The sequence below is a fragment of the Nannobrachium achirus genome, assembly GCF_963921795.1.
Source record: "Nannobrachium achirus genome assembly, chromosome: 10".
Classification (NCBI taxonomy): Eukaryota; Metazoa; Chordata; class Actinopteri; order Myctophiformes; family Myctophidae; genus Nannobrachium; species Nannobrachium achirus.
Genome location: NC_137819.1, coordinates 41,574,310 through 41,589,971, shown reverse-complemented (window position 1 = coordinate 41,589,971; position 15,662 = coordinate 41,574,310). Strand labels below are relative to the sequence as shown.

At 46.7% G+C, this 15,662-nt stretch overlaps 1 protein-coding gene across 2 annotated transcripts; it reads right to left on the bottom strand.

The window, feature by feature from the left end:
• Positions 1-333: 333 nt before the first annotated feature.
• On the bottom strand, positions 334-14,944 carry sp4 (sp4 transcription factor). 2 transcript variants are annotated; one of them, XM_080735865.1, is made up of 9 exons: positions 14,868-14,944; positions 14,438-14,508; positions 12,401-12,760; positions 10,537-10,737; positions 7,220-7,942; positions 6,386-6,704; positions 4,546-4,744; positions 1,845-2,044; positions 334-721 (listed from the first exon to the last, which is right to left on the bottom strand). In XM_080735865.1, the coding sequence occupies exons 1-9, from the start codon at positions 14,872-14,874 to the stop codon at positions 405-407; spliced, it is 2,397 nt and encodes a 798-aa protein (XP_080591991.1). In that variant the 5' UTR covers positions 14,875-14,944; the 3' UTR covers positions 334-404. The 2 variants fall into 2 exon arrangements, with proteins under 2 accessions (XP_080591991.1, XP_080591992.1); XM_080735866.1 differs by having other exon boundaries at positions 7,220-7,903.
• Between the last annotated feature and the right edge of the window lie 718 nt (positions 14,945-15,662).

Below are 15,662 nucleotides of genomic sequence, written 5' to 3'. Positions count from 1 at the left end.
TGACAGATTGGCTGTTCTCGGTACGCAACACCCAGGTGAAACGTTAAGTATAACTCGGGCTGTCAGAAACCAGCAGGTACCCCTTTGACTTTGTGCTAGTCTATTATAACTTTGTTGCCCCTCCCCCGCTTCATGTTTATTTTTCAGTTTTTTCCCCCATAAATGCCAAGCTAATCTTTCATCGTACGCGTAGGCTAGATCTCTGCTGTTATTAAATGTTAGTCGTATTCATTTATTTATTATATATTTTTTTCAGATTTAAGTTTGTCACGAGTCTCTTTCGAGTCCGCTCTCGTGAAAGAGCAAAAAAAAAAAAAAAAAAGTCCTCACGTCTCATTGTCACGGCGACCTCACAGGCGCGATAAACAAAACAAAGAAAGCCTTCCGGACGACGATCCAAATCTCTACTCTATAAACTCCGCCTGTCCTTCCTCCTCCTCCTCTTCCTCCCCCTCCAGGTGGTTGGAGGGGGTGGGTGTGGCCGGGGTGGAGTCCCCCTCCTCCCCCCCCTCCTCTTGGGACAGGGTCGCCACGGTGACGATGCGGGGGGAGGAGCCTCCCAGGTCCTCGGGGGCGTCGGCGTCGTCCTCCAGGTCGTCAGTGGTGATGATGGCCACGGCGGCCCCGCCCTTCTTGTTCTGGTGCGTCTTGATGTGCTTGGAGAGGTGGTCGCTGCGCATGAAGCGCTTGGAGCACTCGGGACACTCAAAGCGTTTCTCCCCTGGTGTGTGTGTGTGTGTGAGTGAACGATGACAAGAGGGAGAGGAAGGAGAGAGATTATGGAAAAACATGGTTTATGGCAAGGGTCTTAAACATTTCTGAGTGGTGCTAACCCAGTAGTTCTCAACCTGTGGGTCGGGACCCCCAGGGGGATTAACTTAATGTGAAACATTGTTTTCTCACTCAACAGTTAACAAACCAACCGATCGCGATCATGCCTGGAGGTCATGAGGAGGTCCAAAAATATATATATATATTTTTTTAAACGGCCCAAAACTCTGGAAACTCTGGCCTGGCGGCCTGGGCATATGGGATAACTCGGCAAACTCGTGGTAAAGCAGTCAATGCGTTAATACACTTAACACTTTAGTGAAACCTATCACTTTTACTTCAGCCTTTCTTCATCCCGGCCTCTAATGAGAGCTCGATTTACTTGTTCATCTGTAAAGTCACAGTGCGTGCATTATGTAAAACTCCTGCTCTAGAACTTTCAGATGACTGGACTGGGTAGTTAGTTGTATTTTATACCTAACATAGATGGTACAGTTTGAACACGCAGGGGCACACACACACACACACACACACACACACACACACACACACACACACACACACACACACGGACATGACTACACTTACAGTATACAGACTAAAATTTACATTTTTATGTATTTATTGTGGAATGAAAATGAAGCACTCCTAAGTGCTTTAGTGGAAGATTATTATTATTTGTTTTAGGTTAGTTTAGTCCTGTTCGTCTTGTTTTATTGCTCACAATGCGTGGAGCTGACCTGTATACAATTCACTTCCCTTTTCGAATATATATATTATATCGTCACTATCGGGCAGAAACCTCAATATCTCCAAGTTTCAAATGTGTATGTTTTTCCGTAAAGTAAAGCCCTGGTTCATCACACAAGACTATTGCACAAAACTAGTGAAAATAGCTGATCTACAAGCACACAACATAAAACGATAAATACAAAACAAAAGGTTTTGAACATACAAGGTTTCCACCCGACAACGACGATATACGGTATATTATAGACAGTATATACTTTTTTGAAATTGTAAGTGAGGGTTAGGGTTAGGGTCTTGGTCTGTACGGTGTGTGTTCTCCTGACCTGTGTGTGTTCTCCGGTGCCGCTGCAGCTCGTCGCTCCGGGTGAACCTCTTGCCACAGAAGATCCAGTTGCAGACAAAGGGCCTCTCCCCGGTGTGCCAGCGCAGGTGAGCCCTCAGGTGGGACGTCTTGCCGTACACCTTCCCACAGCCCTCCATGTGGCAGATGTGCTGCTTCTTCTTCGAGGGGTCGCCACTGTTCCTGCGACACACACTCGTGCATATAAATATGCATGTAGGAAGGAACATTGTCTGATGTGCAGGATTAGTAGAGCTTGCAAGCAAATAAACTAGCAGCTGCTTTGTGCTCTGTCTCGCCAGCCAGACCGCTCCCTCCCACAATTTTCAAATGCTTCCGTCATACAGTCTGAAGCAACGGAAGCTCTGAAAATTATCACGCGACAAAGCGGATGTGACACTGTGTATGTTTTTCCGTAAAGTAAAGCCCTGGTTCATCACACAAGACTATTGCACAAAACTAGTGAAAACAGCTGATCTACAAGCACACAACAACAACTAGTGGAGAAGAGATCCAGTAGAACTAAAAGACAAGTAATGTTATGTTTGCTTGCTCTCGGGTGTTGTGCTCTGAAAATAGCCGATCTGCAAGCTCACATTAGATTGACTATTTTCTGCATGCAACCAAGAGTAAAATCAGCCAGTACGAAGGCTATCAAGGCGCGCCAAAATTCATTTTTGTCGACAAAACCAACATTTTAGTCGACTATAATATTATGATATCTTATGATATTTACCTTTTCAGATGGCTAAAATATGACAAAAAACTAAATGGAATCTCATTCAAAAGACTAGGACTAAAATCAAATCTGCTGTAAAAATCAACACTGTAAAAGAACTAGAAAGCAGATAACAGTTGAAATAGCTTCTCCTTGACATTGCCAAGAACTACATTGATTTGCGATAATACAGTAGAGCAGACTTGTTCTGTTTGCCCAGTTATGAGTACTAGACTAGACTAGAGGACATGCACCTCTGGCTACTACCATAATCAGCATGGCTTTTTAGACACTCGGACCATTCATGTCTGCTGTTCAGATGACGCTGAAATGTCCATGGTCTATTAGGTGAAACCGGGCAAAGGATAGCACACTGTCTTGGTGCTCTAAATCTAGCACATTGACTGGCTGCAGGGGGAAAAAAATAAATGGTACCTCGAAGAAGGGCTTTTATTTAATTCAGCATTTAATACACAACAGTGTGTACTGTCTGGAGACAACGGCCGCAAAAACTGTGGGGAAACCAGTTACGATGTTGTGGTTTTTAAAGCACATTTACGTCGGCTGTTCTGAAATAAACCAAGAAGATGACGTCAGTCCGACCATTCGACTCAACAATTACATTCTCTATTTCTCTTTACTAACTGACAAATACTGAGAATACCCATCCCTACTTGGTGGGTTTAGCACATTCAACAGTATGATGCATTTACAATGCAAGTAATTTAGTGAGGGGCCAGGGCTGGGTTTTAGTTATCTACACATGCACAAGTCCCCCTCTGGGAGGGTGTGTTTTACAACCAGCCAGTCAGTCACACTAGAAAAACTAAACTAAACTGTTAATATGCATCATGGGGCTGTGGGGAAGTTATGAATTGATTCAAAGGGCCGTAAGTCACAGACTTGTGCTGTAGTGCTCCTCTGAAATAAAAGATTAAACAAACTAATGTTACAAAAAATGTCTCAAGGTTCTTTCTCTCTCTACCTCTTTGACGGGGCAGCTGTGGTGAACCATGACTTTAGATGGAGTTACATTTTGACTGCTATCGGTACTAACAACTACAATTATGTACATATTTATGTCACCTTCCCTTCTGATGTCATTTTTAAATGACAAAAATACGCAAGGCAAAAATAACAGGTAAACAATCTGTGATTAAACTATTCCGCAACTCGTGCCTAATGGCGCACCTATAATTTGACCAGTATCCTTCTCATGTAGGGTTAGGAACCTTTAGGATTTTAACGATTCTGGTTCATTAACGATTCTCACCTAACGCTCCGAATGTCCGATTCCTTAACGGTTCACATTTAACTATTCCTATAGGGCAGTGGTTCTCAAACAGGGGTCCTTGAGGGGGTTCCATGTGGTCCCCAGCTAAATAATGGAGAGTTGGTAACTCTCATTAATTTAATTTTATGCTATCAAGAGTTACATTATTGATAAACATCTGCATTGCTTAATTCACAAGAAGTCTACACAAATCTTTGTGTGATAGGATAATTGTTTTAAATGAACAACTTGAATCCTCACATCCCTATTCTGAGGAGAACTTTGGCCAAAAATAGCACTGCGAGGCGTTGAGAGCTTGTAGACCGGCTATTTTTGGCAAGTAGGTTTGGTGTAGAGGGAAAAAAAAGAGCAGACCAAGTACAGAGTGAAAGGTCAAATTTACCAAGTGTCAACGATTTAAGTGGTTAAATCTCTGGAGAAAAAAAAACAACAGATGAACACAAATTTGACAGTGCTGTCAAACAAGTTAATAAAAAGCTGCAACACAATGTTATACAATATGTAGTGGGGGTCCCTGCTTTATCTCCCTCTCATAAGGGGTCCTTGGCCTGAAAACGTTGAAGACCCCTGTCCTAAATGATGCTAGAACCGATTCCGGTCCCTCAATGTTGAATCCGGTTCCTCCGGTTCCGGATCCCGACCCTATCCTCATGTGAGTGTGTGTGTCCATACCTCCCCTCTCCATCGCGGCAGTTGGGGCAGGAACAGGCCACTCTGCGAAGCCTCTTGCTGGGGGGACCCTCCTGGTCCGAGGAGCTCTGGACCGAGCCCAGCTGGTCGGGACTCAGCGACGACCCCGACGCCATGTTGCCCAGGGTGACCGTCACCGGCGACGACTGAACCTTGGCCCCCTCCTGACCCTGTGGTTGACCTGAAGGACGGAGGACAGGGTGATCATCACGAGTGGGCTCCAATTTCTATCTCACATTTTACTTAACATTATATCTGCAAATACTTCTGCAGAGCCCCTCAATTCATCAGTGCGTCCCAAATAATCGCCCGCCTCTCATTGAAAAGTGGTGATGACAATGTTTTACACCACTGGTTCTTCCAGGGATCCCCAGCAAAATGTGTAACAGTTTTTAAACACTTAAGCCATATTATTACATTTTCTGTCTATTTGAAAATAGCCAATGTAGAACTTCTATTTTCTAAAGATGACAAATGTTGACAACTCCTAGTCTTATCAGAGAATAATAGACCACGAACTCTGATGTCAATGCCGCTAGAGGGCGCTATCCCCCTGGGTCCCGTTGTCATGTTTTGTGTTGAAATCCCTGTAGGGGAATCTTGGATCGACTTGTATAACAACTAAAAACCCAATGACTACATTTCCCAAGAACGTGGCTAGTAGGGCCAGTGATTTCAGACCCAGTAGCGTCCCGGAAGTGTATTTCCGACTTTAAAGACAAAATGTATAAAGTGTTCTCCCGAAACGGACTATATCAAATATGAATATCATACGATGCAGAAATGCCTGGATGATTTGTTAATTTTTGGATCACAGTTCTTATATGACGTGATTAACAACCAGTATAGAAGTTCAATACTGGTTGTTGTTAACTTGAAGTCTGCCACTATCAAGGTCTGACCCTGGCAGGGAGGACCAATGTTTTTCATTGTACTGTACACGCAAAAGATTATTGTTCTGACTAGTTGTGCCTGTGGGGAACGGTTCCCACATGATCTAGTATCCACTAGCTGCATACAGTAGTGCTGACAGTGTGATATTTGTTATTTTTTTTTTTTTTTTTATTGTTTCTTTTCTATCTTTTTGGGGTCTTTTCTGCCTTTAGGACAGGAAACGGGGAGTGACACACAGCAAAGGCCGTCAGGCTCGGAAATCGAACCCATGACGGGCTGTCAGGCTGCATTAGAGCCTATAATGTGGAATACGCCATTGGTGCGTGTGATTATGAATTCCACATCAGTTCTAGGATAGACCCACCTCACCTGAGTCTTGATTGGCTCCCTGGCAGGCATAGTTGTACTGAGGTTACGGTTAAGGTTAGGTGTAGGCATAGTTGCAAAAACTGTCAATCAAATTGACTCCTGGCCAATCACAGCAGGGTTTGCCTAGAACTGATGTGGGATCCACTGTAGGGATGGGACGATATGAAAATTTTATATCACAATTATTGTGACGGTCTGACCAAAGAAATCGCGATTTACGATATTATCGCGATAATCAAAATATCCCAAACATCCATTATCATTCTGGGGTGGAACATTTGCCAAAAAATAGCTGATCTACAAGATCAGTAGATCGGCTATTTTTTGGCAAAGACATTTGATAGAGAGTGGAAAAAAGTATGTATATTATAAGTACCTTTTACCAATTATAGAGGGTTTAAGTGGTACCGGATATGCAGCTCGGCAAATGAAAGGTGAATTGATCCCAGTGCATGATGGAGGACGATATCACAATACATTAAATCTCCACGATACGATAATCGTGAGTGTTTTATCACGATATCGTCCCATCCCTAATCCACTGACAGTGCGATCTTACCCTGTAGACCGGTGATGGTGAGGGGCACGCCCTGCATCTGGACGCCCGCCGCGCCCAGTCCCGCAATGCTGACCGTCTGCACCCCGGACCCCGGGTTGATCTGGGCCGCGCTCAGCGTGAGGGGAGCTCCGCCGAGGGAGACCAGCCCCCCGCCCCCCACCGTGCCCCCCCCGCCGCCCATGGGGGCCAGGGTCAGCTGCTGGGGCAGACCGCCCTGCAGGGACATACCGCCGGGCAGCTGCAGCGTCTGCCAGGTGATGGCGCCGGAGGGCGACAGGGTGGGCGTGCGGATGAGGACCTGCGCCTGGTTCTGGAAGGCCTGGAGGTAGGGGTGGAACCATGCATTTTAACAGCGATACCATACGCATCACGATACATGGTTGACGATACGATACATGGACGATATTCGTTCATTCATGGCGATACGATTCTATGATTTAAAATTGATACAGTAACTATTTAGCACAAAAAAAATCTGTGTGAAACGTGTGGAGAGTGCAGGTTCTTTAAGGGAAAAATGAATTAATATGGATATAAATCCATAAACACAGTGATTCTCTGATATTGTATTTGAACACATATGGACAAACCCGCACCTTGACATGAACACAGAGATTACACACATTTATCGATAAACAAAATGTAGCGACATGAAATGGAAAAGTAATTAAACCCCTCTTTCTGTTTTTTTTTCCTCTTAAAAATGCCAAATACAACACACAAGTACTTCTTATTTATACAGTAGATTATTTTGCGATACAAAGTCAAACGATACGATCATTTGCATTAAAAGACCGAATCTTGGATGCAGTTACTACATGGTTCCACCTCTACCTGGATGGGCTGCAGAGTCTGCCCCGGGGCCAGCTGCAGGGTCTGGATGTGCTGCTGGGGCTGCTGCTGCTGGGCCTGGGCCTGAGTCTGGGGCTGGAGCTGGATCTGCTGCACCACCTGGTGGCCCACCTGGCCCACGATCACCTGCTGGATGGTCCCCGCTGGATGCTCGGCCTGGCTCTGCAGCCCGTTGGCCTGGCCGCCGCTCTGAGAGTCCGCTGCCTCGCTGCTCTGGGACTGGCCCTCGGCCGTGCCTCCCTCTGACCCGGCGGAAACCACCTGTGTCCCTCCGTCCGACAACCCGTCGGCGGGGGCGGCCGGCGCCGCGGTGACGGCGTTTGACCCGAAGGCGCTGGCCACCGCCGTCGTCATCAGCTGGTTGCCGTTGGCGATGGAGAAGGTGCCGTCGGCTTGCTGGATGAGCTGCACGGCTCCCCCGCCTCCGATGCTGTTGAGGACGGGCAGCGCCAAGGTCATGCCGCCGAGGTTTATGGGTACTGTAGTCATGAGGGGAGAGCCCTGGTGGGAGCCCTGCAGAGTCTGCAGCTGCATGGGGAAGGACTGGGCCGGGCGGATCTGCAGCGGCACACTCTGATTGGCCGAGGTGGTCAGGATGGCCTGCTGGTTGGCGGGCTGGAGGACGGCCTGGGTCTGGCCCTGGTTGGACGTCTGGATGAGCTGCACCTGCTCCAGAGGTTCCAGATGGGAAATGTTGAAATAAAACTATCGCACAAGGCCAAAAAAGAGAAATTGCACGTGTAAATATGTAATTTCAAAGAAGAAAAACAACCTTGTTTGAGACTTCCTACGGGACAAACGCTTCAAATATGCTGCGTGGAAACAGACAACTTCCTGGAGCTTACACAAATAAAAGCCTAGAACTGGACTGGAAATAAGCGACCAGTGTTTTTAATGCCTCCAATTACAGATCTAGGGTCAGATTTGCTGATTTACAGACTTATTTGTGACTAGGTCTGGTACTTTGTTCCTTATGTCTGCATTGGTCATTTTTCTTTTTTGTACAGATTATCCAAGTCCAGAATCTAAGCTTTCATATGATGTATCATTTGTTGAAATTGGAGCATATTTGAAGAAGTTATGGACATTTTAAAGGTGTTGCACCATAAAACCTAAAGTGCTTAAAAAGCCATTTGAATGCAAGGAACATTTTGACACCTCTAGGTAGCCAGAAGTGGGTGTGACAATGGGAGGGACAATAGGTACTTACCTACACCCCTAAATCACTCCCCCAAGTCAAACCACACCCACAGTGGTATAGCTGTCAACTTCAAATTTACTTTTATTCCACTACAATTATTTAAAACTACTATTTAGCAGAGGCGTCAATTGGGTATGGCAAGCTATGGCAGCTGCCATACCTTGGCTACAGGGGGAAATAATAAAATGTACTTTTCATCGTGCCTGTTGCTAAGGTATCATGGCAACATGACTGGTGTCTTGCACGCGCGCCTTGCACGCGTGCAAGACACCAGTCATGTTGCCATACCTTAGCTTTTGCTGAACTGACGCCACTGCTATTTAGTAGTAGACCTGTGGTAATATATTGTGCTATAGTGCTTAAGTTGCAGCCATGTCAGAAATAGTGGCCAGTGGTCTTTTCTACCTCCTCCCCTCCTTATATGCTCATCCTGTCATTTTCTTCTTTTTGTAGTTTTTATTTTTCACTAAAATAGTGTATTACAAAAGAAAAACTTTTTACAGTGTAAAAAAAAGTCTATTACAAAAGAGATTTAACGTCGGCTACGAAGCTTGCAGAGCCATCTGCTGTACACAGCTAAAGCAGACAGCTAAAGCAGAAGCACGGTCTTCTACAGTTTGGATCAATGGATTTACACGTTTTCTTTCTTGGGAGCATTAGCAACACAGAGCACATTTGCAGCCCGTTTTGTAGTAAGAGCGTGGGTAGCAGCGGGCGGGCTTGCAAAACACACTTTTTAGGGCACTCTAGCTCGGACACAGAACGGAGAAACTTGTCCGTTCATGGGCTGCAGTGAGCTTGAGTAACAACTGAACTATAAAGCTGACGCCTCATTATCAAAACTAGCGCAAATGTAACGCTCTCTGTGTTAACGGCGACTGCTTCTCATAATAAACAGCCAGTGCTAGCGCGAAGCTAACGCTATAGCGTATCTCGCAGCTCGGCCACTCGTCTGTAGTAAAATATAAAGCCCCGCCGTTCTCGAACGCTTCTTGCCTTTTGTGAACATTATATCCAAAAAGTAAAGGTCCTATGCCGGTCTCTCATCTGTTTACTTCATAAGCGTGGAAGAAAATCGAAGCAGCTTGTTGAAATAAAGTTTATATCGCTCATTTTGTCAGCCGGTCCTTTGTTTTTAGACACGCTACCTCCCCTGGTCACGTGGTATAGACACAACGAATAATAGAGGGGAAAATAATGCACCGGCGGACAAAATGAGCGATATAAACTCTTTATTTCAACACGCTGATTGGATTTTCTTCCACACTTGAAAAGTAAACAGTTGAGAGAAGTGTATAGGACCTTTACTTTTTGGACAGAATGTTCACAAAAGGTAAGAAGCGTTCGTGAGCGGCGGGGCTTTATTTTTTACCACAGACGAGAGGCTGAGATGTGAGATACGCTGTATAGCGTTAGCTTCCCACTAGCGCCGGCTGTTCCATTACGAGAAGCCATCATCGCCGCGTCTTTCTTTGTGTGCCCGAGGGCGACGCAGAGAGTCAGATCACGACGTATAAATCAAAAAATTAATCCTTCCAGAATACTGTCTTCTGCAAACCAATAACATTAGCGAGATGAAGTTAGTCACTGAGAGTGTTTACACACTACAACCAGATGCACCATGCTGTATGGGGCGGTGCTCAAAGTGTGTAATTCGAGACAATGAGTTCTCAGAGCGCAATATCTCCTCCCCCAAAAACACGGTTAATTCCTTACAAAAGCAGCCTAGTTTAACAAATAAAAGTAGCCATTGTAGTACCTTAAAACAACTATCTTTTGCCATGAAACCCTTGTTCTAAATTCGAACTTGTGTGATATGGAAAAAAACGAAAAATACAAAAAACGACATTGACTTCATTTTCTCACTTTTCTACTGTTTTAAAATCGCCGACATTTGGACGTTTCCTCCAGCCTCAGTCACATTTTGAAAAGCCAAACCCGATCCCGAATCAGTAGCCGGGGAATTTAGTAAATTCCATCATGTTTTTGTGATACAGCGATATTAGCGTACATTTGGGCATTTTTGGAATTACTGATCGTACAGAGGGTAAAATGGTCGTACAAACACGATAATTATCATACATCTGGCAACACTGACCTGCTCCGACAGGCCCCCGATGGAGGCGGTCTGGGCCGGGCTGATGTGGATCTGCTGGCCATCGGCCGTCTGCAGGTGGGGGATGACCTGGTACTGGACCCCGCCGGCCCCCGCGCTGGGCATGTTCTGCACCTGGATGATCTGGAACTGCTGCTGCTGACCGCCAGCAACGTTGTTCATGTTCCCGCCCACCATCTTCACCTGCCACAACGGGAGGAAAGGAAGAAAAGAAACACATATTTCTATTTCAAAATCAAACCAAATGTATTCATAATAAAGCCCATTTAAATTGTTGTTGACCAACAAGTAGAGAACAGGAGGTAACTAGAGAAGTGCAATTCTGGGAAATGTGTGGTCACACTGACACGAGTCGCGAGGATTCCACTGGGAAATGAATTCCATCTTACCATTTATATTATATACTGTGATGTCATGTGAAGCATGACAACAGTGTGTGAAGCAAGACCAAAAGCTTAACAAAGGTTAACAAAAAGCAGGTTCACTTCGCTAGCAAAAAGATATCGCACAAAGAACAATAGTGCCTATAGCAACCACACTAATAATCATGGACATAAATGAGACGAGAAATATACAATCAGCTATAAAATTAAAATAAACGATTATCAAAAAATAGAAATTAACTATATAAAGTGGGGAAGTGGAGGATGTATAAAAGTGTCTTGAACCTGGACTTATACTATATACTATACATACACATCTTGAGAAATCTCGCCATACAAAATGCTTGTGGATTTCGATTATAGCTGGTAAATTAAGCCTGATTTATGCTTCAGTGACAAAGCGTCAGCCTGAGCCGACACAACTTTGGCAGCAAAATGTCTTCGTTCACAAAAAACACAAGCAGGCCTCGTAGTAAGCATCGTTGCCACAGCAACCTTCTTGCCGTTGCAGCTATCCAATCACAGCTGCGTGACACTTGAGGATGGTGTCTGTCTGCTCTAACACGAGTGTGGTGGTTGGAGGGTGTCTCCCTGCTCTTCCTTAGATCAAATGTGTGGAGGTAGGTACCGAGTTGGCCTACTGGCAGCTTGCACAAGACAGAGAACCCACAACTGCCACAGAGGGTTTCCACCACCATTGGTGCGTGAATGTGTGTTTGAATGTGAAATACACTGTAGTGCTTTGGATAAAGGTGCCATATAAATGCAGCCCAATTTTCCCATCTTTATTTATCCAGGGTAGGTTCACTGAGCATGAATTCTCTTTTTCCAACAATTACCACTTCACAATCACATTGTCATTCACACCTGGGAGCTGCCCAGTACAACCACAGTCTAGTATACTGATGCTGGCCTCTGAGCAGCTCTAGAGGAGCAGTTGGGTCAGGTGTTTAGTTTCTCGCTCAAGAGGGCACTTCAAAAACGGTGCTGAGGGAGGGGGTGAGTGTTGGTCATTCACCTCCCCACCTCCGAACGGGGAATCATTCAGGCCACTACCACCACTGTGCTTTAGGCCAGTGCTGATCCCCATAGTTGTCAAAGCGGCGACACATTGACAACTCGTAGATTATCTATTTTTGCTGCGCAACATTTGGTTAGGGAGCCTGCCTGGGGAACCAGAGCCCCTGGTTGTCCCTGGTTCGATTCCAGGCCAGGGTAGCAATGTCTTTGTGTATCCCTGAGCAAGACTCTTAACCACTAATCTCATTTGCTCTCCTTGTGGGCAGCGAATCAGCTGGGTTGAGCCGAAAATACTGAATTTCCCCCTCGGGAGGAAGTAGGTAACTACTACTACTATTAATTAACATGCTTCCATAATGGAATCCACTTCTATGGAATCCACATGACTGAAATCAGTCGTGGGCGACTGAGAACTTTATCCATGAGTTGGCTCCCGGCCTCACCTTGCGTCCGCCGGGCGAGCCGTCGCTGGCCACGGTGGTGGCCACGGTCACGGGCTGATTGGTGTTCTCAGTCTTGGTCATAGCGGCAGGCGCTGTGGTGATGATCTGCCAGCCGTTGCCCGTGAATTGGGCCGGGACCAGCTCCAGCTGCTGGGACACCAGCTGCTGTCCCCCCGACGCGTCCGTCACCACGATCTGACCCCCCTGGAACTGGAGCTGTCCCGCCTGGACCTGGATCTGTTGTTGCTGCTGGGCCCCCGCCGCCTGGAGCCCACCCTCCGCTCCCCCACCCTGCTGCTGCCCTCCGATCTTACTGCAGGTGGCCGCTAGCAGAGCCAGTGGAGAGGGCTGGGAGGAGTCCTGTTGGAGGAGGTGGGGGAAGAGAGGGATGAAGTGGTGAGGAGGAGGAGGGGAGAGTGAGGGGACAGGCGGAAGCGAAGCGAAGCACACACGGAGGAGATCACATGTGCATGCACAAATAGAGAGCAGCACGACATGCGAGTGGAAAGAGCCAGAGAGGAGAGGGACATACGCCCACAGGTCACATTATGCACACATACAAGTACACACAGGGACGTGCAGATCATGTTAGAGAGGCAGGGGCTGTAAATTCTAAAAGGGCCTTTTGGTGGAAAATATTGAAAATAGCAGACCTCCAAACAGCGCGACACGTTGTGAGCTTGGAGGTCGGCTATTTTTGGTACTTGATACCACACTTAACTAAGGATAATCAAGTGAATACTGGAGATGTGGCGTAAAGGTCTTTGCACACTGCTGCGTTTTTTGTTGCGAAATGCGTTTTTCAAGGGGAGAGAGATAGAGAGAGCAAGGGACCGAGTGGTGCGCGAAACGGGCGGCAGTGTGCAAACGTGACTGACATAACGTGAGATTGATTTTTTATTTGCGCGCTCCGAAATTCACTCCGATATTCGGCCCGAAAAACGCAGCAGTGTGCAACCAGCTTTACTGTGTGGATTTCTACACAATTATTTCAATATAAGATGCTGCATTCAAGTTCAGGAGAGTTTGGACAAGGCAATTATCTATTAGGTATGGCATGGAAAGAGGGCGTTTGCATTTCTTTCGCCATAGTAAAAACTGCATTCAAGGTCTGGAGAGGGCACTTTTTACAGATGGATAAAAGGGCAGGGGCTCAAGCCATCCTTTTATGTCTATGTGTGCACGTGCCTGAGTACACACGCGCACACACAATATACATTCAAAGTCAGGAAGAGCAAGAGAGAGCGAAGGGGGAGGGGTAGAGAGAGAGGAAAAAAAGCAGTGTGTATGTGAGAGAGAGAGCTGTCAGTGTAAGTGGGCGGTGAAACAGGAAGCGAGTGGGTGGGTGTGTGAGAGAACCACATTTGCTGTGTTCTCAGAGCGGTAGGAAGAAGAAAATGCCTCCTCTCTCTCTCTTCTCAGTAACCTCCCTTTTCAAAAGAAAAGTAGGTCGCAGGCAAATATTTAATGCCCCACACCTCTCTCAACAACGGTGCGTCCCCGTCCGTATCTCGGCACACAAACGGCAGAACACGAGCAAACATGGAAAATAATAACAGTGCAGCCGATTGCCCAATGCCCGGTCAGACACAATCGTACACAGCGGGCCAGACCGAGAATTCAATCTCAAAGCTTGTGTGTGTGCTGTGCAACCGTTGAATTGAGCCGCCAGGGCTCGGGGAACAGGATAGGAATGCCATTGTGGTTTTAAAAGGCCATACCAAAGCCGCGGTGGGCCTTTAGCATAAATCCATAGGCGAAAGGAAGAAAGGGAAACATTCTCTAACGCAGGGCAGACAATTCAAGGTACAGTGACAGCCGTGTAAGCCCCATTCACGACACAATGTCTAGAGCTGGCTCTCTCTCTCAGTCTCAGCAGAGCTGCCTGCCTGCAACAGAAGCAGGAAGTGGAATATACACCAGAGAAACGCCCCCAGTGCTGGCTGCCTGGGAGGCAGAACATTGCTGGGCCACAGGCAAGCAGGCAAGCAGGCAGGCAGAAGAACAACTGTAACTAACCCTTTTCTATTCATTTACCTGCGATCCAGAACTTTTCCCCTTTTTAGATGCTTTCCCTCCTTCAGTTCCTGATGAGTCCTTCTTCGAGTCTGCAAAGAAGTAGTAGAAGCAAGGCGCTCAGAAACATGTCAATGTTATTATTGCATAGAAGTATTTTTTTCCTTCTTTTTTGTTGCTGTCAGTGTCACCAAATGTGTCTTTAATAGGCAGTGACAATGGCAAAAAGCAAACATAATATGGACATGCAAGGTAAACTGGACTGACCAAAAATTGGGATACAAATACAATGCAGATATTAAAAAACAAGGGTGATCAATTAAAAGGAGATGAATACACAAATCCCAATAAGCTCATCATAATCAACATGATCAAAGGGCTTGAATACAAGTCTTATCTGTCAGACGGGTTCGAGGGGTGGAGACGGGAGAGAAGGGGGGAGGGTACCTACCACTCATAACGCATTCATATACCGAGAGAGAAGGTGGTGTAGTTCACGGAACGGTAGAAGGCCGGCCGGGTAGCGATGATGACGGAGGACGGCCTATATTTTCCGCGAATGGTTGGCGCTGGGGGGCCGCCGTGGCGTATCTCCCCCGTTCGACGACACCACCCACCCGCCAGGAAGGGCGGTACCAAAGCGCAGGCAACAATCAGACAAGCCTTGAATAACGGGGGGTGGAGGGGGGAGAGAAAAGTCCCGTGTCTTCTGTCGGCAGCCCCGCTACGTTCCGCCTCACAGCCCGGCGAGTGTTGTTTGTAGCGGAGACGACCGCATAGAGAGTCCACGACGCGACACCTTTGCGTTTTGCAGAATTATTATTAAATCCACAGCGGAGTTGCTGGCAATGTGCGATCGCAGAGGCCCACCCACTTCCATTTAAGCATCAGGCCAACACCCCTCCGTCCTCGGCTCCCTCTCCTCCTTGTCGACAGTGTTTCTCCCCGGCCGCATACGGACGGACGTCCCCCGTCGCCGCTGCCCTTCATGCAAAAAAGCAAAACGTTATCAATATCTCTATTTCATGCGTGAGCTTTTATTCTTGCACAATTTCATTTGGAAGCTACAGTAACAGAAGAGAGATAGCTGTGGCTTTTTTTTGTGGGCGGACGCTGCTCCTCCCACATATTCAGATTGGACAGGCAGTGTGCAGCGTGCGAGGGTCGAGATGGGAGTTGTATTTTGGCGAAGCCTCGCCTTCACGAGTGCTCTCCGGCGGCGGGGACTACGACTCCCACGGTGCAC